This window comes from Heterodontus francisci, chromosome 6 (genome assembly GCF_036365525.1).
Source record: "Heterodontus francisci isolate sHetFra1 chromosome 6, sHetFra1.hap1, whole genome shotgun sequence".
Lineage (NCBI taxonomy): Eukaryota > Metazoa > Chordata > Chondrichthyes > Heterodontiformes > Heterodontidae > Heterodontus > Heterodontus francisci.
Genome location: NC_090376.1, coordinates 127,952,929 through 127,978,370, shown reverse-complemented (window position 1 = coordinate 127,978,370; position 25,442 = coordinate 127,952,929). Strand labels below are relative to the sequence as shown.

The 25,442-nt window shown below is 42.0% G+C and overlaps 1 protein-coding gene across 2 annotated transcripts in view; it reads left to right on the top strand.

Annotated features, from left to right (window-relative positions):
- Positions 1 to 25,442, top strand: part of LOC137371029 (kelch-like protein 1) — a 282,921-nt gene that overhangs the window by 173,597 nt on the left and 83,882 nt on the right. For both annotated transcript variants that reach the window (XM_068032934.1, XM_068032933.1), the window contains one exon: positions 17,354 to 17,566. In XM_068032934.1, the coding sequence (XP_067889035.1) occupies positions 17,354 to 17,566 (213 nt within the window). The remainder of the gene's footprint in view (positions 1 to 17,353; positions 17,567 to 25,442) is intronic.

Sequence of the window (25,442 nt, the reverse complement as noted above, 5' to 3'; positions counted from 1 at the left end):
ATTCCTGTCTATACTAGACCTGATTATATACTTGGATGGAGGTTGCAGGGGAGATATTACAGAGCATTTAGCCTGGAAATCACCATGAAAATTGTTATTATACAAAGGTGCTTTTATTAGATCCCCCCCGCTAAGTTAATCAACAAATTAATCCATTTTATTCCAAAGAGACAGCAAAGCAAGTATTTGATAGAAATGTATGGTTACATGGCTTGTACCACCAGAACTCCTTTGAGGATCCAGTGGGTATATCTCTTCTGCAGCCTTCCCCCGAGTGGACTTTGGCAGTCAGTGAGTGTAGGGAACCAGCTGGTCACTTGATAGGCCAGTCAGCAGGTCTTGTCCATTTTTACATAAAATTACATAGGATACATAACACAGAAACAGGCCATTCAGCCTAACTGACCTATGCTGGTGCTTACGCACCACACAAGCATCCTTCCACCCCTTTTCATGGAATCCTAACAGCATAAGCTTCCACTCCTTTCTCCCTCAAGTACTTATGTAGCTTTCCCTGGAATACATCAACTACTCCATGTTGAAGCGAGCTACACATTCTAACCATTTTCTGAGTAAAGAAGTTTTTCCTGAAGTTCCTACTGGATTTATTGGTAACTTATCTTTATGTCCTCTAGTTCTGGTCTACCCCAGAGGTGAAAACATCTTCTCTATGTCTACCATATAAAACCCTTACATCATTTTAAAGACCTCTAAAGACCTCTTGCTATAGAGGGAGTGCAGCGAAGGTTTACCAGACTGATTCCTCGGATGGCGGGACTGACGTATGAGGAGAGATTGAGTTGGTTAGGATTATATTCGCTGGAGTTCAGAAGAGTGAGGGGGGATCTCATAGAAACCTATAAAATTCTAACAGGAGTTGACAGGGTAGTTGCAGGAAGGATGTTCCCAATGGTGGGGGAGTCCAGAACCAGGGGTCATAGTCTAAGGATGCAGGGTAAACCTTTCAGGACTGAGATGAGAAATTTCTTCACCCAGAGAGTGGTGAGCCTGTGGAATTCGTTACTACAGAAAGCAGTTAAGGCCAAAGCATTGTATGTTTTCAAGAAGGAGTTAGATATAGCTCTTGGGGTGAAAGGGATCAAAGGATATGGGGGAAAGCGAGAACAGGTTACTGAGTTGGATGATCAGCCATGATCATAATGAATGGCGGTGCACGCTTGAAGGGCCGAATGGCCTACTCCTGCTCCTAATTTCTATGATTCTATCAGGTCACCTCTTGGTCTTCTCCTTTCTAGAGAAAAGAGTCCCAGCTTGTTCAGTCTTTCCTGCGGGCCGGGCCTCATTAGTATTCAGCTGGCAGGTGGAGAACAAGAGGCTCCGAGGCAACCCACAGGCTCCAACCCAATGCAATGTCGGGTAGTCCAGTCATCCTCCAGGCCAGAAGAAGGAAGAATCCATGGGAAAAGAGTCCAGTTTCAGGATGGAGGTGGACCTGGAGTTGCAGTGGTTTTGTGGAGCCTGGAGAAACACTTCCAAAAATCTACACACGCTATTGGCTCTTCTTCAGCTGGACTACAGTGCACGCTCCACAATACTGTCCTAAAATAGTAAATGGAGGTCCTACGTAGGACAGAGGACCACGATTGTATTTTAAGTGGGCCTATTCCCTGACTCAGACAGGTACTCTGGCTGCCCAACGGTAGGCCCAGGGGTGATTGCTGCCAAGCAATAATGGGCAGTAAGTCATTTTCTACCAGTTTTGGGATTCTAATACACTATATTCTTCGGATGTGGGGGGGGGGGGGCTGTTAAAATCTAACCCTAGATGTTAGATTTTGTGACCATACGCTCATATTCGCGGCTCGATGATAACGAAGCCAGAGGCCCGAGTTCCAATATCACATGGGCTCTGGGCCTAACGTTTTAGGCATGGAGATTGATTGCTGCACCTGCTGCACTCAAAAACTCATTAAGGGAGTCGTGCCTCCAATTGAGAGCCTCATAATCTACCCCCAAAAGCTCGATCTGAACGGCTACATCACTCAAACTCACTTTTAAAAAGGTTGTCACAAAATGTACATTTTTCTTTCCAAATAGTTTGATAGATTTTTATTAAGCAATGAGAGTAACTAGTAAACATTAAATGTTGCAGCTTATTCAACCTCACTGTATCAAATAATATTAAATAATTTTAATTTGCACTGATAGAAAGAAAACTGGAAAAATAAACAGTTGTTACCTCATTGGGCTTGATTTCCAATCCGGGATCAGGAGCCCGATGCCCAGATCATTCCCTGGTCCCGACCCCATGCCACATCTACATTGCTGGTATGATATTATTTTGAATTGGGCCGGAGGCGAGCTCAGCGCCATTTTAATGGCACCAGGTGGCAGAAGCCGGCTCCAGATTGCAATACTGAGAGGCAGATGGCAGCCATGACAGGGCTTGCCGTTGCCTTGCAGAATGGAGCAGGCAGGAGATCAGAGGACCAGCAGTGTAAGAGTGCAAGCAAGTGGTCAAATGATCAATCAGAAGGTACTTGACCCACTCAGTTTAAATCACCAAATTTTTCCATTATTTTTACTCATCATTTATTGGCTCCCTGCATTTCCCCTGACAGCTGAGCACTTATGTGCAGCAGACTGTTCGTTTTTCCCAGTCTCCGCTTTGAAAATCTCCTTCTGGCTCTTTCCAGACCATTAACAAGCGCTTCAAGGAGCTTAACAGGCCGTTAATTGGAGAGGAACAGGTTGCTGGCTCCCCACCCCGCACATTCCAGAGGTATCGGAAGACTGACATGCCATCCAGGGGCATTATATTCAAAGCTCACCCGTACTCGATCTTGTCCCCACAGGCATTTGAAAATCAAGCCCATTATCCTTACAGGGAATATAGATTTTATGTCTTTCACCTTTAATTGTGTTTGTACACATTTGACTAATTCAGCCTTGCAGACTGCAGGGAGATGCATGAGCTAAAGGGAAACCTTACTTCTCCTGATCTAGTTCCCCATATAGTACATGTTATTTATTGATGCAGAATAAATTAATTGTAAGCAGCATGTTTTTTTTTTAAGAGAAAAACAAGAAAAACTGAAGTAAACAGATTGTGGGAAACAGATTGCCATCACAGCTTGCAAAGACCAACCACCTGTCAAATGTTCACTTCAGTTGCAATTTTGTTCTTCCCTATCATTGCCACTGCAGTTGACTTCTGGACCCAGTCAGCACCATCCTCTGTAATCGTTTTCAAAGTCACGATTCTTGCTGGCCGATATTTGGTCTTTCCGATAAACCTCACCTCCTATGGACCTTTGTGGCTGTTTTTTTCCTCAACTATAGGCTGACAATGAGTAGGGCATGATGCCACCATCCTCATGGATTCATATAGCTGAGGAGGAGGCCATTTGGCCCATCATGCATGTACTGGCTCCAATGAATCCTACCCTCTACATTCTCTTTCTCATATCTCTGCAAGTTTTTCCTTTTCAATTGTTTATGCAGTTCCCTTTTGAAAATTACAATTGAATCAGCTTCTACTACCCTTTCCGGTAGCGCATTTCAGATCATTACAACACGCTGTGTAAAAGAAACAAATCTCCTCATTTTGCCAATTAACTTAACTCTGTGTGCTCTAGTTACCAACAGCGCTCCCAATGGAAACAGTCTCTCCTCATTTACTATATCAAAACCCATCATCGTTTTGAAGACCCCCCAGCAGCAACCCGGCCTGAATGTTGCTACAGATTATAATTGGAAGTAATTCTAAACCATGGCACTATACTTTGTAGTAATAAGATAAATTAATCAACAGATTTAATTTTTCTCTTCAGCTCTAGCACTATCAGGAAGAAGCTACTGCCAGAGCTTAACGAAAGCCAGTTGCCCACTCATTCTCCTTAATTTCATATATACATTACTGAATAAACCTCACTTGTTGACCAATCCACAAATGTTACTATTATTTTGGATTAATTAGAACATATCTATGTACAACTTTAGATGGAAATTATCATTAAGAATTGGGAGGCAGCATCATACGATGCGTGGCACTGTGTTACGATGTTCCTTTAGTAACTAGAATAACATTTCCATTGGTGTACAGGTTTATATAATTAAAAAAACAACTTTAATTTGTATAGCGCCTTTCACCATTTCAGGATGTGTCAAAAGTGCTTAACAGCCAATGAATTACTGTTAAAGTGTAGTCACTGTTGTCATGTAGGGAAACGCGGCAACTAACTTTCACATAGCAAGGTCCCACAAACAGCAATGGGATAACAACCAGGTAATCTGTTTCAGTGATGTAGGTTGAGGTTTAAGTATTGGCCAGAACACGTGCTCAGCTTTGAGAAGTGCCACGGGATCTTTTATGTCCACCTGAGAGGGCAGGCATGGTCATGGTTAGGTGTCCCATCTCAAAGACAGCACCTCTGACTGTGCAGGACTTCTTCACTACTGCACTGGAGTGCTAGCCTAGATTATGTGGGGCTTGAACCTGCAATCTTCTGAATTAGAAGCAACCACTGAGCTACAGCTGACACAAATTACGCATCCATTCTTTTAAAGCACTGCTACTCGCAGCAAGTAAGACTTTGGGAGAAATGTCATGCCATAAATGAGACAACTCTATTACATCTGGACCAGTCAAGAAAATTATAGAATGGTTATAGCACAGAAGGAGGCCTTTTAGCCCATGCCAGCCCTCTGCAAGATCAGTTTATCCCATTCCCCCACCCTTTCCCCATAGCTATGCAATATTTTCCCTTCAGCTGCTTATCCAATTCCCTCTTGAAAGCCATGACTGCATCTTCCTGCACCACCCTTTTAGGTTTGCATTCCAGATTGTAACTACTCATTGTGTAAAAAATGTTTTCCTCACATCACCTTTGGGCCTTAAATCTGTGTCCTCTGGTCCTCGACCCTTCTGCCTGTGTGAATAATTCTCTCTTTCTACTCTGTCTAGACCCCTCATGACTTTGAACACCTCTATCAAATCTCCTCTCAACCTTGTCCTCTCTAAGAACAACGGCCCGAGCGTCTCCAGTCTATCCACATAACTAAAGTTCCTCCACCCTGGAACCATTCTCGGAAATCTTTTTTTCCCCAAGAGGTGCTTTTCCAAGGCTCCCTTGAAGACAGCAGTGTCAATAGTAGTGAATATAGACAATCACTGGCTGGGAGTATTGAATGCCATTGGCCAGCATTTTTCTAACTGTAGGTTTTATATTGTTGGCCTATATTGAGCTTCTACAGCCATGAACATACGTTATATGACAAAAGAATTAAATCCATGATCACTACATCTAAACAGGTATGCATTAAAAAATAAATCCAGGGCTACGGGGAAAAAACAGGGAAGTGGGACTATTGGATACCTCTTTCAAAAAAACAGCACAGGGATGTGGGGCTGAATGGTCTCCTTCTCTGCTCTCATGCGCAATCCTGTATTGCTGTTTTTCAGTCGCTGCCAGTACTGTGCTTAATGTAAATTGGGTTGGTTCCATTAAACTAGGAGCCTCAGATATTCAAGTGGAAGTAGATTTGTAGCAGAAATGGAATATTAATTTCCATCATCTTCCAGAAGGCCTTAACTTGTTCCCTGTGAATTAAATTTTGGAGATTCTGCTCCTGGCACAGATTCTCAATTGCAAGGAGCACTAATTACAAAACCAGTCAAAGAGGTCAGTGCACTAAATTTTCTGATCCATGCTCCTATTGGGAGCAATCCTACTAGGAACAGAACCATGATACATTTATTCCAGTGTTTTCTGATTGACATGTCAGCATAAAGGACAAAATCATAGACTCATTACGGCACAGAAGGAGGCCATTCAGCCCATCGAGTCCATGCAGCTCTCTGTAGAGCGATCCAATAAGTCCCATTCCCTGGCTCTATCCCATAGCCCTGCAAGTTTATTTCCCTCAAGTGCCCATCCAATTTCCTTTTGAAATCATTCATTGTCTCCACTTCCACCACCCTCGTAGGCAGCAAGTTCCAGGTCATTACCAATTACTGTGCAAAAAAAAGTTCTTCCTCACATCCTCCCTGCATCTCTTGCCCTTAAATTTCTGTCCCCTAGTCCTTGTACCATCAGCTAATGGGAAAGGCTTTTCTTTGTCTATCCTATCCAAACCTGTTCATAATCTTGTATACCTCTATCAAATCTCTCCTTAATCTCCTTTGCTACAAGAAGAACAACTCCAGCATCTCCAACATAACCTTATAGCTACAATCCCTCATTCTGGAACCATTCTGATAAATCTCCTCTGCACCCTCTCAAGGACCCTCACATCCTTCCTGGTGACCAGAACTGGACGCAATACTCTAGTTGTGGCCTAACCAAAGCTTTATAAAGATTCAGTATAACTTCCCTGCATTTGAACTCAAACCCTTTATTTATGAAGCTCAAGATCCCATATGCTTTGCTAACCAGTCTCTCAATATATTCTGCCACCTTCAAAGATCTATGCACATGAATCCCTGGTCCCTCTGTCCCTTTACACTTTTTAGAACTGTACTGTTTAGTCTATATTGCCTCTCCCTATCCCTTTTGCCAAAATACACTCCCTCACATTTTTCTGTATTAAATTCCATCTGCTACTTTTCTGCCCATTTTGCTAGCCTATCCGTGTCCTGTTGCAGTCGATTGGTATCGTCCTCACTGTCTGTCACGCCTTCAAGTTTGGTATCATCGGCAAATTTTGAAAATGTACTCTGTATTCCAATATTCAGGCCATTTATACATATCATTTATATCAGTCAAGAGAAATACCTTTCCCTGTCTTGTTAAAAGTAATAACACATTTGTTTAAAATGGGTTAATGAAGTAGAGTTTCTGCCTTGGGCACAATCAGCAAAACGGCCGCAACTTGTATGCATTTTGAAAAGTGCTTTTGTTTCTTGAATTTCCGTTCAAACCCATTTACATAGCGCCAAATGCAAAATCTGCTACGAACCAGTGCAATCGAGGAGCTGTATTTTGTTTCTAAAGTTTTAATGCAGCTGAAAATGAGTTTATCACAAAAACAGCACTTTTAATCAGTGTCAATCCACCACTTGTGAGTAACCTAATTCTAAAAGTCATTGCCAGTCATTTAAAAGAGTTTCTTAGTAAATTTTTAAAAATTAAAAACTTTTAAACCATACCTGTTAGTATCCTTGTGCCCAAAAGAAGTACCTTAATTTTTAGAGCCTCCTTGAAGTCCTGCAAACAAGCGTAATTAGTGGAAACTCCCAATGGTGATTAATTCACCCTGGGGGTTTGGCCAGTTTTGTGGGCAGGGTCCAATTCTAGCAGAGTGTTTTTAAAACTAGTGCAAAATATGGCAGAAACACAATTAGTACTTAACATTTCATTGGTTACGACCAGGTGAGAAAGGGGTCTAGGGTTCCCTCTTAACCTTCATCTGGTCTTACTATAACATGGTTTAATTTTAAACACACTGTTTTTTTTTAGCTCCCCCTTAGTGAATCCTTGTCCACTAACTTCCAATTATAAGGCAAAGAAGCTAGTCAAACAGGTTTTTTTAGGTTTAAAGAAAAAAGTCTGAACTTTATTAAACTTAAACTTTGATTCGGTTAATGCCTACGGATATGCAACACGCCCATGCTAGCATACATACGTGATACACACAAGCAGACAGAGTCAGAAAAGAGCAGAATAAATAAAGTGGAAAAATTTGAGGCAATATCTGAAAATGGTTTTGGTTACTGTTCTTCGAGCTCGCTGTAGAGTCCTTGATTGTAGGTTGGTCTTGCTTTTCGTTGGGCCCCAGTACTCTTCTTAAACCTTGTTCAATGTAGGAGACTTTTCTCTCTTGAAGTTCATGTATCCTCAGTGGGTCCAGAGGTTTGTGAGAAAGTCATGGGAGCAGACAGGAGAGCAGACAGGAGAGGTCTTCTCACTCCAGGAGCAACAATATTTCTTAAGTTCCTAAACTCTGTGGCTAGTTCAAAAAAACCTGGACCAGCCAATTAGTCATGTGACCAGCTGGTTTAACCAGTCCTGGCTTTTGTGGATTGTATCACCTTAGCAGTCTCTGGAATGCTCTTCCTTTCACCTTCAATGTCTGGTGATCAAAATCCATTGTGGGTTGAATGTGTCAGGGAATGGTCCTTTTGTCTCCACAAGCACTGTCTGTTAATATGCAAATGTTTTTCAGCTAAGTGTTTGGCAGCCCTTGTAACAGGCCTTCTCTTCTTCCCAACAAGTTTAAAATCAAATGTGACAAAATTAATATGCCTCATTTTTGGCAGCTGGGGGCCTGCATGACACAATAATTTGTGGCAGTTATGCCAATATCAGGGGAATTGTGCCATAAAAATACAGAGTAATTGAACAGAAACTCTTGTCCATTTTCCCACTGAAATAGTGAACAGAATTCTTTGAGAGGAACAAGTGTAAAATAAGTAATCCACAGCCTAATTTCAGGGCTAAAATATTTTTTGATTTGGTGTTTCTTTGTAGTATTGTAATATTTGCACTTTCATGTTTTAAGTGGTCTGTAGAACCATGCAAGAATTCTGTATTGAATTCATCGTAAATGATATATGCAACTTATTGAGTATCAGACTATGATTTATGAACTACTGCCACAAAACTTCTAAAAGATGTGTTGAAGTTCTACCTGATAAATGGACAAGATTGAAGATAGTAACCAAACTAATGCGGCCCAGGAGAATAAGGAAGAGAAGAATTGGGTAGAATAAAACCTAGAGTAGAAAGGAGATTAACCAAAAAGTGGTGTTACTGTACAAACAAAGTTAAGTGCAATATGATCAGTATATCTGATATTAGATGGTGCACAAAGTCAATGCAAATTTGATTGCCAAATTATGTCACTCATTTGGTTTTTAATTTGGCCTCATATTCAAACTATTAATTGACAGTAAGATTTGCTTTATTCCTCCCTCATCTGATTTTCCAGCCTCATGAGGCAGGCAGAGTTTCTGCTTCCAGTTCTTGCCATTGCAGACTGAATCATTTGTTATTAAGCATCAGAGCAGCTCATCAATTGCTCACCTTTTCAATGTGCATCATTTTTTGCAGGAAAACACTAGGCTTGAAATTCTGTGTAAGACATAGAAGATCAGTTTCTCAATAGGTAAAGGATTGTTTGCACAAGCTCCCTGTTCCCCCACTCCCGACATCATTACATCACCTGATGGTGTTGCCATATCCCACATTAACATGCAGCTTTCAGTTCTTTTATACAGTTCATTTTCAGTTGTTCCCAGTTATGCATCTCTTATGCCTTCTAGGTTCCCATAAGTTAGAAATAATCACACTTTAGACTTAGAAATGCTGGAGCTGTTTGTGTATTCCATATAGATCTACATGCTGCTTGGTACAGCTGGTTTTTAGACTGGTGCAGTGTTACGTTTCACATGACTTCAGTGCAGCAGTGAATGTGGCACACTAGAACACGCTTACACATCACAATTAGTTCCTGGCTAATTAGTTCCTAGCTCTTTCGAACAATATATGATAGTATCATTCCCAAGCAAAGAAAGAAGGAACATGGGAACAGTAGTAGGCCATTCATAACCTTGAGCATGTTTGACTGTTCAGTTAGATTATAGCTGATTTGTATTTCACCTCCATCTACTTACCTTGGTTCCCTAAACCTTAATACCCTTACTTAACAAAAATCTATCAATATCAATTTTAACATTTTCAATTGACGCCCACCACCCCCACCCCCCCAGTCTCAACAGCTTTTTGGGGAAGAGGGTTCCAGATTTCCATTGCAATTTCTGTGACTAGTGCTTCCTGACATCATTTCTGAATGGCCTAATTTTAAGGTTATGTCCCTGGCTTTGGACTCCCCGCAACCCTGCCGGGCCAAAAGGAAAGAGTTTCTCTCTCTCACTGATCAAATCCTTTAATCATCTTAAATGTCTCAATGAATATATTCAGTTACAACTCATGGATATATTCAGTTAAAATATTCATCCTGAATAATGCTGTCAGACAAGACAGCCATTACAATTCCCATAGTATTTGTAAATAAGGCAATTTCTAACAAAATTCCAACTATTACATATTTTGGTTGTGATGTCACTTCATTTTACTAATTCTGTAATAAATCCAGGAAGCTTGTAGCTAATAGACAAAATAATTTTACAATATCCATTTATGCTAGACATGATAATTGCACATTATTTCCATCAGGTGAATCAACTAAATATCGGGAGTGTGAGGCTGAGAATCAGAGCTACAGGGGCTGATCTTCCTGTTTGTACACCTGGGCCTATTGGATTATCTGGATGCCAGGAAGCAAAATTGGGTGGGGAGGAGTACAGGTTTGTAAGGGAGTTAGGCTAATTTCCTTCCCCCCAGCATTTAAATGAATGGACAGAAAATGGGTTAGGCTTTGTAAGGGATTTGGTCTCCTCCTTGTCTGATTCTCCTGTATTCGCTGTACCCAGGTGATTCAATAACCCAAGCCTTAGGAAAGAGATGTCTGCTTGCTGTATTGTACACCCATCTTTGACCGCGGTTGCCTCTGAAGATGGTTTCATGTGATAGTATTTGTTTGGCGAGTTTGCCCTTATAACTACAACAGCATAATGCAATATTTGTATAGTAATAATTTATATGGTAAGTTTAACATTACATTACACTAGTAGAATAAAGCTGGGTCTGAATTTATTTAGAAGTCATGGCAATATTAATATACCACAATTAAGACATAAGCTTAGGTCAGTTTTGCAGTCCATCACACTTGAATAAGTGAGGAACATGACCTCCAACGTCCCATCAGGTTACAGCTGTTGCATTTAAGCACCTGATGAGGGAAGAAGAGCCACGGCAGTACAGGTCAGTCTGCAGAATTTTTGGGCAGTATAGCACGGTTGAATTTGATTTATCCTGAACAAGTCTCATTGACCCACTTTACCCAAATTTTTACCAAGAGAAAAACTAATCTTTAAATCAACTTTGTTCTGAATTTTGGAGTGGACTGGAAAGAGCAAAGAAGATTGGCTTGAGCTTCAATATGAGGAGGCGTAGAATAGAGAGCTAACGGGGATAAGAAAAGATGTGAGCACATTGAGAATTCGGATAAAGGGAGCGGGGGAAAGGAATGTGCAAGAATCTGATATCGGATGATGTAAATGAGTTAAGTGCTTGTCATCTGTTACTGAGAAGTCAGTTGTAGTCAGATTTGAGGCTGAAAAGGGGCATCTGGATGCAGTTGTACTGTGGAAAAAGACTGATCCATCCACATTCACACCCAATAGTTGTAGAGAGAAATGGTCCCATAACCAGGATGGTGTTGAATCTTCCTGAGGAAAGTAGGACATCACAGAATCACAGAATAATACAGTGCAGAAGAGGCCCTTCGGCCCATCGAATCTGCACCGATGCATTAAAACACCTGACCTGTCTACCTAATCCCATTTGCCAGCACTTGGCCCATAGCCTTGAATGTTATGACGTGCCAAGTGCTCATCCAGGTACTTTTTAAAGGATGTGAGGCAACCTGCATCTACCACCCTCCCAGGCAGGGCATCCCAGACCGTCACCATCCTCTGGGTAAAAAAGTTCTTCCTCAAGTCCCCCTTAAACCTCCCGCCCCTCACCTTAAACTTGTGACCCCTCGTAACTGACCCTTCAACTAAGGGGAACAGCTGCTCCCTATCCACCCTGTCCATGCCCCTCGTAATCTTGTACACGTATAGTGGATTAAAGTCATATTATAGTTAAGAATGTGGTGCAATCATTCTAATAAAAGTATTTGCAAGTGGGAAACATGATTTAACATGAAGGGTGTTCCATAGATTTATAAGGATTTTTTTTGGACTGTATCACTGCATTATTTACCACAAAATATAAAGATTAGAAAAATCTGCTAAAAAATTAATCATGCATAAATAGCATAGTTGTTATTACCAGCACATTCACAACAGATCAATAAACGTTCAGGAGTTGTACAGAATATTATATCTTTACTACCAGTCTACTTCAATCTGATATTGGTGACACAGTAAAATTGTGCTGCAGCAATCAACGGAATGTGATATGTAAGTAAGTGTGTGCCTCACATTCAAAAAATAGCTGCAAGCATTATCTCCTTCAGATAGAATGTTGCTCCCCTCAATGACCTACAGGAATTAGCTGAAGTATATTCAGTTGATATTTGGTATCCCACATTGAGAACTGATCAGGAGCCGAACAATCAGAAGCAATTTTTCTCAAAACTAGTTTGTCCCTTAAAGGTCAGACTTTGCTTCTAATATCATAATTTAATTATTTGTGGATCGATCAATTAAAATGAGCTGCCTGAGGGTCTGGACCCACCATATTACCAATCAAGGCTGCCATGTAAATATTTAGTCTCTTTTAAACCTCAGGTTCATATTAACTTGATATTGAATTGAATTGTTATTGGCAAGTATTTGTAGTATTTTAATTTGTTCAAGTCTAAACGTCACACCCTGTAACGTTGTATGCAATGAACAAGGCAAGGCTTTCAAAGGCAAACTAGCGTGTTTATTGATTGCTTTTAGAATGTCCTTCAAGAGTTCTGATCATAATAGCTTAAGCTCCTAAACAGAATGACACACCCAGAAAAAAACATAAATTGTTAGTCTTCGAAGATGGGAATTTAAATGGTGCTCAGTGAGTAATTGTATCTTGAAGAGTAAACAAAGTCTGCCAGTCTGTAAAAACAGTGGGGGGATGGTGGGAGGCAATATTCCTTTTAATGTGCACAGCAACCCAGAAGGTACCGCACAGGCCACTCACAAGTTGTCCCATTTAAAATAATGTGTGTACACAACAGTGCAAAAAATGGAAAGGTACTACGCATTGAAATGAACAGGCCACACGCAACAAAAAAAATTAGAGGGCGCATTGAGTGGGGCAATGTTTATTTGAAGAATACAATGGGTAGGAAGTGGGTAGAACTAAGGTAGCACTGGCCTGATCTCGCAAGTGAGAGGCCCCAGCCAATTAAATGATCGGGTCTCATTTAAATAAAGTTGACAAGCAGCCAACACTGGACATGCCCTAGACTGGTACCGATTGTAGATGGCTCCTTCGTGGAGTCGAGTTAGCAGGCAGGTTAGGGGATGGGGATGGAGTCAGTTGACGGTGGGCAAGAGCCATAGAGGGATCAGAAGCATGTGGAATCTTTTTTGTGGGGTCGAGTGAACTCTTCAATATATAAAACCCCCTGCCATGTTTTCTGTGCCATCCCTAGTGGTCTCATTACGGATCAATGGTTTGTTGACTCAACATTCAGTTCCTCTGGCTGGGACTTGCATAGTTTGTTAAGGAATATACTTTGTGATTTTTTTTTTTCTCTTACTGACTCACAATGCTTGTGTGAAGAATTGTATCCTGGCATCACCCCTAAATTACCTAGCTCTGGACTCTGGTACCAGAGGAAATAGTCTCTCTCAACGTTATGAAATTCTTAATCATTTTAAACATCATTCAGTGCCCCTAATTGTTTCATACCTTTCCAAGACTGGGCGCAAAGTACTTTCAGGCCTTTCTTATATCCTGCTGATCTTCAACCAGTTAATTTATTCAAAAGACTGAAAGAACTTGAAAACATCTTTCACAACCTCAGGATACCCCAAAGTGTTTCACAGCCAATGAAATACTTTTTAAGTGTAGGGAAATGTTGAAGCCAATTTGTGCACAAGCAATAATGTCTCGGTATTGTGTTTGTGATGCCTGATGCTCCTTCACCTCTGTGTACTGATAGAAAATTACTGTTGGCAAAACACCACAGGGAAAACACATTCATGAGCATTGAAAATAGCTAGATTTTGTACTTGTTTTGCAATACCTCAGAAAAAGATAAAGCAAGAACTCTTCAACTTTTGCTGAGAGAACTTTACAAACAAAAATTATGTATTCTATGGAGTAGCTGGAATCCTACAGTTGGCCAGTATAGCTAGAAAGGCAATCACAGATAACTGCTGAGAAGAAATCGAGTGGGGAAGGATGGGGGTGGAGAGGAATGACTTGGAATTAGATTTTATATTTTGTGATGCATTATAAATGCTGCTTTTTTATTGCCTTATGTTTTTGATTTCTACCATCGTCAGCAAAATTAATTAATTTGAGCTATGCCCCTGTTCAAGTTTGGAGGGGTGTTCTGAATAATAAAGCTGACTTAGTCTTTTGGTAAAATGAAGCAATGTTGCAGAGATATTTCATTTGTCAGGAAAGATTCAAACAACAGAAACTTGCATTTATGTAGCCCCTTTTAATATAATGAAACCTCATAAAGGTGCTTTACAGGAGTGTTGTCAAACAAAATTTGGCACCGAGCCACCTAAGGAGATATTAGGGCAGATGACCAAAAGCTTGGTCAAAGAGGTAGATTTTAAGGAGGGCTTAAAGGAGGAGAAAGGAGGAGAGAGGTGAAGAGGTTTAGGAGGGAATTCTGGAGCTTAGGGCCTAGGCAGCTGAAAGCACGGCTGCCAATACTGGAGTGATTAAAATTCAAATGCAAAAAGGCTAGAATTGGAGATCTTGGAGGGTTACAGGGCTGGAGGAGGTTACAAGGATAGGGAAGGGTGAGGACATGGAGGGATTTGAAAACAAGGGTGAAAATTTTAATATCGCGCTGTTGCAGGACCGGAAGCCAATGTAGGTGCACAAGGGTGATGGGTAAATGGGATTTTTTGCGAGTTTTGCAGCAGAGTTTCCGATGAGCTCAAGTTAATAGACAGTTAGAGGTAACAAAGGCATAGATGAGTGTTTCAGCACTTTAATATTTTCTTAAGTTTAATACACTTGGCATTATTATGAAAATCCACACACTAAATTTCCCCTTATATCTTACCTCTCCAAAGACATCACGATATTGAGGGAAATGATATGTTGGTGCAAATGGTATGTTGGCCTTTATTGCAAGGGAATTTGAACACAGGAGTAAAGAAGTCTTGTGCAATTGTATGGAGCCTTGGTGAACCTGCACCTGGAGTATTGTGAACAACTGAGGAAGGATAGATTTGCCATAGAGGGAGTGTAACAAAGGTTCACCAGACTGATCCCTGGGATGGCGGAATTGCCCTATGATTAGAGATTGAAGAGACGGGCCTATATTCTCTAGAATTTAGGAGATTGAGAGGTGATCTCATTGAAGCATACATAATTCTTACAGTGCTCGACAGGGTAGATACAGGAAAGGGGTTCTAGAACCAGGGGGTTCTAGAACCAGAGGACACAGTCTCAGAATAAGAGATAAGCCATTTAGGACTGAGACGAGGAGGAAGTTCATCAGTCAGTGTGTGGTGAATCTTTGGAATTCTCTACCCCCGAGGGTTGTGGAGGCTCAGTCATTGAGAATATTCAAAAGAGAGATCAATAGATTTCTATATATTAAAAATATCAAGGGATGTGGGACTAGTGAAGGAAAATGGTGTCGAGGTAGAATATCAGCCATGATTTTGTTGAATGGCTGTGCAGGCTCAAGGGGCCAAATGGCCTACTCCTGCTCCTATTTCCTATATTCCTATGTACTGCTGCACTCTGGTTTGGATCACAAAGCTGTCTCCTCTTAAAGTTTGTTCTGAATGTCAAACCACAAGTTCCAGAAGGGGTCCTGGCCGGGAATTATGCCTTGGGCCAGTGTTATATGTCAAGAAAATTAGGAGGAAATTGATAATTTAGTTTACAACGTGATCTACTGAGAGTCTGTATTTAAATTTTGATTTTCCTGATTTTTCTCTATCTGTTTATCAGGAATGGAGGCTCTTCAATAAGCTAGGATATTAAGTACGCAAATATCTTTACTTAGCTAACCTTAACAGCATTTTGCACATTTAACTACCTGAATTACAAATGTGTAAAAAGGAGCCAGTTTTAATATGTCTGGTTTCATTTTTATATGCATTGTAACTTTGCTAAATGTAGGCATGGATTTGATGGGCCAAATGACCTCCTTCTGTGCTGTAATGACTCTGTGTTATAATGACTCTTAATACCGCAAACATTTTCATCCAGTTTATTCTGTTCTTCTGCTGAGAGTGGTGATATACATAACCAAGTTACAATCTTATGCATTGTATACTCCACAGCTTTCCAAAGATAAGACAATGACGAGGAGGGGTATGTGGCATATTCAGTCAGCAGAAATACAGCAATAAGTGTTTCTGTTTGACTGCTGGATTAACTAACAGTTACCCTGATGTTGAGTGTGTAAAAAAACACTGGTTCAAAGAACAAGGACTCAAGAAGTGAGGGGATGTTTGGTGCTGAGCATGAGGAAAGCATCAGAGGTTTAAGTCCCAAAAATATGGGCCAGAATTTAATGTTGGGCAGGAAGCCCCGCCCACTGGCCAAAAAGTCGGGGTGAGCCCGCCTCCGCCGTGCCTGGGGAGCCACGTCGGGATTTTTCGCTCCCCAGGCCTTTAATTGGCCTTGGGCAGGACTACCACCTCCTTGAGACAGGAAGCAGTGGCCACTGCTGGGATTGCACCCAGCCATCGCAAGCAAGGTGAAGAACGGCCCTGGAATGAAGGTAAGTTTTTGGGGCCTCACGAGGAACAATCGTCCAGGCCCTGGCAAGGCAAGGGGGTTTGGTTGAGGGAAGGGGTGCGAGTGCTGTGTGTTGGGGGCGGTTGCGCTCAGGGGTGGCCCTCCATGGGGTACAGGATGCCCGAGGAGAAGCCCCACCCCAGCCCGTAAAAAGGCCATCAGGCTTCAGCAGGAAGGATGACCCCAGAAAGAAGGTGAGTTTTTGGGGCCTCACTGGAGACAGTCGGCTGGGCCCCAGCGAGGCAAGTGGGGGCTAGTTGGTGGGGGAGGGGCGGGGTGGCGGTAGTGTTTTGCATTGAGGGTGGTTGGGGCTTCGGGGGTAGCCCTCCGTGTGGCACAGGGTGCCCGATCAGGAGGCACCCCCCCACCCACCACCCCCAACCCCAGCCTGCAAGAAGGCCGCCAGGTTTTACCTGGTTGGGTTCTTGGGGCCTTTGCCACCTACCCGCCATGGGTAAAATACCTGCGGCGGCAGGAGGAGGCCCTTAAGTGGCAGTTAATTGGCCACTTAAGGGCCTTAATTGGACTGGGGCTGGGGGTGGGGGGTTGGTGGTGGGCTGTTTCTCACCGCTGCTGCCCCATGTAAAATTGCAGTGGAGGCCGGAAGGCGTCGGGAATGGCACCCCCTGCCTCACACTCAATTTTACGGCCACCACCACTATCCTACCCCACGCTACCGGCTCGCTCGTTGGGGGCTATAAAATTCCGGGTAGCATATGGGCATCAAAATTCTACAATTATTAAGAAAGAATGCATGCAACAGTCGGGAATTGTCAGGTCATTCTAAATTTGTGTCCATGAATATATGAAAGGACTTCATAGGGATTAAGGATTGATCTAACCTATGATTTCTGAGAACAGTTTTTGATTTACTTTCACAGGAACACATTATGGAGGTGATCAGAAATCAGGAATTTCTGCTACTTCCTGCAGATGACATCCTCAAACTTATAGTTAGTGATGACGTGAATGTTCCAGATGAAGAGACAATATTCCATGCCCTAATGCTCTGGGTAAAGTACGACATGCAAAGAAGATGTAGAGATCTCGGCAAACTGCTTGCTTATATCAGGTTACCTCTGCTACCACCGCAGGTGAATTGAACAGCTTTAAACATTGTTACTCACATCAGTTTGAAATCTTCCAATACAAAATTATTTGATTAGGAATAGTCAGCATGGGTTTGTCAGAGGGAGGTCATGCCTAACAAATTTGATTGAATTTTTTGAGCATGTGACCAGATGTGTAGATGAGGGTAGTGCAGTTGATGTAGTTTACATGGATTTCAGCAAAGCCTTTGACAAGGTCCCACATGGGAGACTTATCAAGAAAGCAAATGCACATGGGATACAGCGTAACTTGATAAGGCGGATTCAAAATTGGCTTAGCTGTTGGAGACAGAGAGTGATGACAGATGGCTGTTTTAGTGACTGTGGCGTACCACAGGGATCTGTGCTGGGTCCCCTATTGTTTGTCATTTATATAAACGACATCAATGACTATGTGAAGGGTAGGATCAGTAAGTTCGTGGATGACACAAAGATTGGCCGAGTGGTTAACAGTGAGTGAGGTTGAGTGTCTTGGGTTACAGGAAGATATAGACGGGATGGCCAAATGGGCAGAAAAGTGGCAGATGGGGTTTAACCCTGAAAAGTGTGAGGTGATACACTTTGGAAGGAGTAATGTGACACGGAAGTATTCAATGAATGGCCTGACACTGGGAAGTTCTGAGGAACAAAGGGACCTTGGCGTGTTTGTCCATAGATCTCTGAAGGCAGAAGGGCAGGTTAATAGGGTGGTGAAAAAGGCATATGGGACACTTGCCTTTATCAATCAAGGCATAGATTACAAAAGCAGGGAGGTCATGTTGGAGTTGTATAGAACTTTGGTAAGGCCACAGCTGGAGTACTGTGTGCAATTCTGGTGGCTACATTGTAGGAAGGATGTGATTGCACTGGAGGGGGAGCAGAGGCAATTCACCAGGATGTTGCCTGGGATGGAACATTTAAGCTATGAAGAGAGGTTGGATAGGTTGGGGTTGTTATCGCTGGAGCAGAGAAGACTGAGGAGTGACCTGATCGAGGTGTACAGGATTATGAGGGGCATGGGCAGGGTGGATAGGGAGCAGCTGTTCCCCTTAGTTGAAGGATCAGTTACGAGGGGACACAAGTTTAAAGTGAGGGGCAGGAGGTTTAAGAGGGATTTGAGGAAGAACTTTTTTACCCAGAGGGCGGTGACGGTCTGGAATCCACTGCCTGGGAGGGTGGTCGAGGCAGGTTGCCTCACATCCTTTATCAAGTACCTGGATGAGCACTTGGCACGTCATAACATTCAAGGCTATGGGCCAAGTGCTGGCAAATGGGATTAGGTAGACAGGTCAGGTGTCTTTAATGTATCGGTGCAGACTCGATGGGCTGAAGGGCCTCTTCTGCACTGTATTATTCTGTGATTCTGTGAAAATGCTTTTATTTCCTTCCTCCAATAGGTTAAGAAGGTTGGATCATTTGGTTATCTAGGTACAGAGGTCACGCATTTTCAGGGTGATTCTGTCAGTTCCAATTTATTCCCCTAGCACATCCCGCCACCTCCATCTCACTGTCCCCCATCTTGTCATCCCAATGAAGGGCTTCAGTATCAACTCTTGCTCCATTACATGGCTGATACAGTTATGTTAGAGATTTGAAGTTGCCAGTCTACTAATTAACCATTAGACTTGCATGACCCAAACATGTTCGTACCTATTAGATTTGGTCTTTGGATTCATCGGATTTCTGTACAAAACAGTCAGATTACAACATTTGGCAACCACTTAAGCTTATGAATTCTCTGCAGAGCTTTTGGCCCATTCTGGAAGAAATGAGGGCAGGAAATTGCCTGGGGAAATTCCATCTAACCGAGTCACTGGAAAAAGCTTGTCGAGGTCAATTTGGATGAACCCCATTAACTTTACACCTTAATGCAGCTGAAATGGAAATGCTAGCTATGACTTTTCTTAATTCAAACGCATTACACTTCTTGAAAGCCAAAACAAGATCTGCACTGTGTGTGTTAGATTGCATGATACTGCAGCTACAGGTCAGTTCAAAGTCCATCACTGAGAGCTAGGATTAGGTGAAGGTGTCACCAGCCAAATGTTGTGGGTCAGACAAACACCTGTGATATCTTTAACTACATAGGGTTAAACTTTTAAAATACCACCATTTGCCTCATCCTTGGATTTAAATATCCTGAAAAGCCTATAATTTTCTGGGTGCCATGGCATGGTGCTTGGTCCTGCCAATGCCTCCATCCTACATTCTGGTGTTTGAGAATATTTAAGTAATGGGGAGAATTCCTCGTGCCTGTGACAGCACTATAGCAGTGCCCATGCTTCAGAAACAGTGTGCTCAGATTGGCATCCTGACTGTCTGAAAGGCAGAGCAGAAGGCTATTCAGGCCAAAGATTCAAAGGGGCAAAAAATGTATCTGTCCACCAGCGATATAGAGCCCTAGGAATAATAGCAATTGATTCTTCCAAGATCATTTGCCTTTTAAGCTTCAGACCATAGTCTAGGCTTGCAACAGAACCCATGCCTACTCTCAACAGACAAAGGTCCCAGCAAATCTATTCTTGGCAGGATTCCTGGTGTAACCTGGGAAGACATGAGAAATGGCGTCAAAGTATTGCCACAACGAAACAGGAGTGGGTCACAGAGAAACCCATTACCCTTCAGTGCAATTCGTTATACACTAATAACAACTTGCATTTATATAACGTAATAAAATAACCCAAGGCATTTCACAAGAGCATTATCAGACAAAGTTTGACATCGAGCCACATAAGATATTAGGACAGATGACCAACGCCTTGTTCAAAGAGCTAGGCTTTAAGGAACATCTTGAAGGAGGAGAGAGAGGCAGAGAGGTTTAGGGAGGGAATTCCAGAGCTTAGGGCCTAGGCAGTTGAAGGCATGGTCGCCCAAGGTGGAGCAGTGAAAGAGACACGAAAATCTGATTACTTCTTGTGTCTCCTCCTATTTTATATCTGTATGCTGCACCTTGATGACATCATTCGAAAACACAAGTTTCCCCATATATGCTGTTGACACTCAACTCTACCTCACCACCACTGCTCTCGACTCCTCCACTCTGTCTAAATTGTCAAACTGCTTCTCCAACATTCGATGAGCAGAAATTTCCTCCAACTAGGTATTGGGAAGTCCGAAGCCTCAGTCCTTGGTGCCTGCCACAAACCCTGTTCCCGAGCCACCAACTCCATGTTTCTCCCTGGTAACTGTCTGAGGCTGAACCAGTCTGTGCTCAACCTTGGTATCATATTTGACCCTGAGATGAGCTTCCAACCACATATCCTCACCTTCACTAAGACTACCTATTTCCACCTCTGTATCAGGGAGTGTTTTAGAAACCAGCAAAGAAAAACCAAAAAGTTGATAAAAAGAGAAAAAAAGATAGAATGAGAGTAAAGTAGCCAGGAATATAAAAACAGAACTTTGACAAGTATATAAACGGAGAGTAACTAAAGTAAACATTGGTCCCTGAGGGGCAGAGACAGAAGAAATTATCATGGGGAATAAAGAAGTGGCAGAGACGTGAACAAATGTTTGTATCTGTCATCAAAGTAGAAGACACAAGTTACATTACCAAAAATAGTGGGTAACCTAGGGGCTAATAACAGTGAGGAACTTAAGAAAATTAATAAAAGCAGAGAAAAAGTATTGGAGAAACTTAGGGGACTAATAGCCAACAAATACCCAGGACCTGATGGTCTCCATCAGAGACAGTGGATGCACTAGCTATGATTTTCCAAAATTCCCTAGATTCTAGAACGGTCTCAGTGGATTGGAAGTTAGCATATGTAACACTGCTATTCAAGAAAGGAGGGAGAGAGAAAACAGGGAACTGCAAACCATTAGCCTGACATCAGTCATCGGGAACAAAAACAAGAAATGCTGGAATCACTCAGCAGGTCTGGCAGCATCTGTGGAAAGAGAAGCAGAGTTAACGTTTCGGGTCAGTGACCCTTCTTCGGAAGTCATCGGGAAATGGCTGGAATCTATTATTAGCGAAGTCTTAACAATGCACTTAGACAATCACAGTATGATCAGCCAAACTCAACATAGTTTTACAAAAGGGAAATTGTGGTTGAAAAATGTATTGGAGTTTTTTGAGGTTGTAACTAGTAGTGTAGATAAAGAGGAATCAGTAGATGTAGTATACTTAGATTTCCAAAAGGCATTCAATAAGCTGTCACATAAAAGGTTAATATGCAAGATAAGGGCTCATGAAGTTGGGGGTAATTAATTAGCATGGATGGAGGATTGGTTAAAGGACAGGAAGCAGAGAGTGAGCATAAACAGGGCATTTTCAAGTTGCCAGGCTGTAACTAGTGGAGTGCCGCAAGGATCAGTGCTGGAGCCTCAGCTATTTACAATCAATGACTTAGATGAAGAGACTGAGAGTAATGTATCTTAAGTTTGCTGACGATACAAAGTTAGGTGGGAATTTTGGGGAGGACACAAAGAGGCTACAAAGAGATATAGACAGGTTAAGTGAGTGGGCAACAAAGTAGCAGATGGAGTATAATGTGGGAAAGTGTGAGATTATTCACTTTGGTAGTAAGAATAGAAAACAGAATTTTTTTAAAAAGGCACAAAGCTTTTAAATGTTGATGTTCAGAGAGACCTGGGTGTACTCGTACAAGGAGTACAAAAATATAGCATGTAGGTACAGCAAGCAGTTAGGAAGGCAAATAGCATGTTGGCCTTTATTGCAAAGAGGTTGGAATACAACATTAAGGAAGTCTTGCTACAATTGAACAGGGCTTTACTGAGACCACCCCTGGAGTATTGTGCGCAGTTTTGGTCTCCATATCTAAGGAAGGATGTACTTGCCTTGAAGGCAGAACAACAAAGGTTCACTAAATTGTTTCCTGGGATGAGAGGGTTCTCCTATAATGAGAGGCTCAATAAATTGGGCCTATACTCTCTGGAGTTTAGAAGAATGAGAGCTGATCTCGTTGAAACATGGAAGATTCTGAAGGGGCTTGACAGGTTGTTTCCCCGAATGGGAAATCTAGAAAACAGGGGCACAGCCTCAGGATAAGGGGTTGATCATATAGGACTGAGTTGAGGAGAAATTTCTTCACTCAGGGGGTTGTGAATCTTTGGAATTCTCTCCCTCAGAGGGTTATGGTGCTCGATCACTGAGTATATTCAAGACTGAGATCAGTGTATTTTTGAACTCTCTGGGAACAAGGGGAGTCGGCAGGAAAGTAGATTTGAGGTAGAATATCAGCTATGATTGTACCAAATGGTAAAGCAGGTTGGAGGGGTCGTATGGTGTACTCCTACATCTATTTCTTATGTTCTTATGTTCTGTGCTTGTTGACATACATTGGCCTCTGGTAGTGCAATGTCTCAATTTTAAAGCGCTCATCCTTGTTTTCAAATCCAACCATGGCCTCGTCCCTCACTATCACTGTATTCTGCTCCAGCCCTGAAACCCTCCATGATATATATGCTTCTTTAATTCTGGCCTCTCAAGCATCCCTGATTTTAATCGCTGCACCTTCAACTGCCTAGGCCCCAAGCTCTGAAATCCCCTGCCTAAACCTCTCCACCTCTCTACTTATCTTTCCACCTTTAAGATGCTCCTTAAAACCTACCTCTTTGATCAAGCTTTTGGTCATCTGCGCAATATCACCTTATGTGAATCATTGTCATATTTTTAATGCCCCAAGAAGCACCTTAGGATGTTTTATTACATTAAAGGTGCTATATAAATACATGTTGTTGTATAGTTTCTAGTGTGCAATTTCTAAATTCAAATGCACAATTAAGAAAAAAAGAGAATAAAACTTCAGTACATAGTAAAAGGCCAATTTCCCAAAAGTATGTTCTCAAAGGTAAGTCTACCTCATCTGGAGCACATATTGAGAAATTGCACACACAACCCTCATGGTTTTCCGTGTCTGATAAAGGCCTATGATTTGTTTTCCATTGCTATGAATGATTCTTTCTGAGAAGGCAGCCAGGAATGGGAATGAAGTTATTGCCTGGGAGTAGAGTTTCTAGGCCACGGCTTCTCTCTTCCTGATGTTCAAATGGAGAAAGCTCTGGTTCATTCACAACAACGTGAGACTGGCAATCTAGCAGCATGCAGGCAGTAATGGGCTCAAATAAAATTGGAAAGGGAGATAGCCCTGAGTACCATTAGTATGTAGATAAAGAGAAATTTTGCAGAGATATTGATAATGTCAAACAGGCAGTGGAATTGGAGGAAGTAGCTCAGAAATTACAGTGAATTAAAGATAGGTTTGTGGGTGCAGACGAGTATGAATGACAGATGAAATTTAATGCCCATAGAATGGAAAAATAAACAACACGTGTACTTCACAAATGCAGGGATGATGTAGAAAGAAAGCTAGGAGTCTTCATAGGCTCGATGTTGAGCATGTTGGAGCCAATCTGAGCAGTAGTCAACCAATACATTGGAAAAACAGGTGACTATAAGTTTCATGCTGTTATAATTAAATAGTACAGTGCTATGGTCAGGCTGTGCCCATGGGTGGTTGTCAAAAAATAATGGAGTCACTCAAGTACTGAGGCAGATCAGAGAAGTGCCATAAGATTTGATAAGGGCAGGTGGGGCAAGTTGCAGATATGACTTAAGTCAGTGTTAGATTCAGTGATGGACTGGGCCTACCTACGAAGCAAGTTCTCTTCTCCATCTATAGGCAAACCTCAGACTTTGAGCCCATGCAGGCTTGGATTCTAACCTACAGCAGACCTAGACTCCGATTTTCAGGCACTGTTGACTACAGTCTCCAGGGGCACTCACAAAGCATCTGTTGACACACTGAAAACTTAAAGGCTTTACACAAAAAGGATCCTTCTGATAAAAATAGCTGAATTCTGAATGTTCATGTACTCATGTACCCAATGGGCAATTTCATGGGCATTTAGGTGTCATTATATGTTGTCCTGATGCCTCCAATATCTCAACAGTACTTTTACTTGCAGGACAAGGTAGCATATAACAGAAGGGAGAAGAGCAGAACTGGAGGAGGGCCTTGCAAGTATGAGCCTTTGAAATTCATGTTGAAATTCCTAGGGATTGACAACATAAAGGTGTGAGGCAGGGCGAATTCAAATTCACACTCTAAACTCGGTGCTAATATTATCCTTATCAAGCAATTATTCTTTGTTGACTCCCACATTCACTTATTCAATCTCACTGCTAACCAGGCATCTATTCAAGCAAAATGTCATGGTATGTATATTTCAGGAAATGCAGCCAACTCTTCTTGCTATATATGTCTCCAGCATCAGAATTAGAGCTATAAGTCCCCATGAATAAGACAAAGTCACTCCTCCATCTACCACAAGCAGCATTACAGGTACACCCACTCTGAGAGAATTTGAATAGTGAACTTGAAGAGGAAGCACTGGCTAAAGTATTGTGGTTGAGTGCGGAGGAACCAGTTAAGCTCATACATTTGATTTTGTAGGATTACTTGGCACTCAGTGTTAACTAATGGCATATCCTGAGCTGAAACAGATTACATTTCCTTGGGTTCAGACTAAGGTTTATCTCTGGACAGTGAGCAAATATTTAATGAATGTTTGGTGGCATTCATGGGGCTAAGCTAAACAGTCCAGTCTTGTGCACCAGCAGTTGTCAAATGCTTGCATGTAGCTGTTGTACCCTGTTTACTGTGTTTACTATGTAGCCATTTGCTGTAAAAGCAAGGTCTCAATCAATTTTTTCCATTTTGTCAGTAGTCCAGTATTAACTGCTTAGCTACGCACTTTATATGGATGTAAATCTTTCATTGGTCCACTACAGTATAGAGGCTAGTTTGGAAGGATTAAATGATTCCAATTACTATCCTGTCTCTTGCAGGGCACCAGAGCAAACAAGTATAAGATGATACCAGCATCAAAAACAGTACAGCAACAACTTGCATTT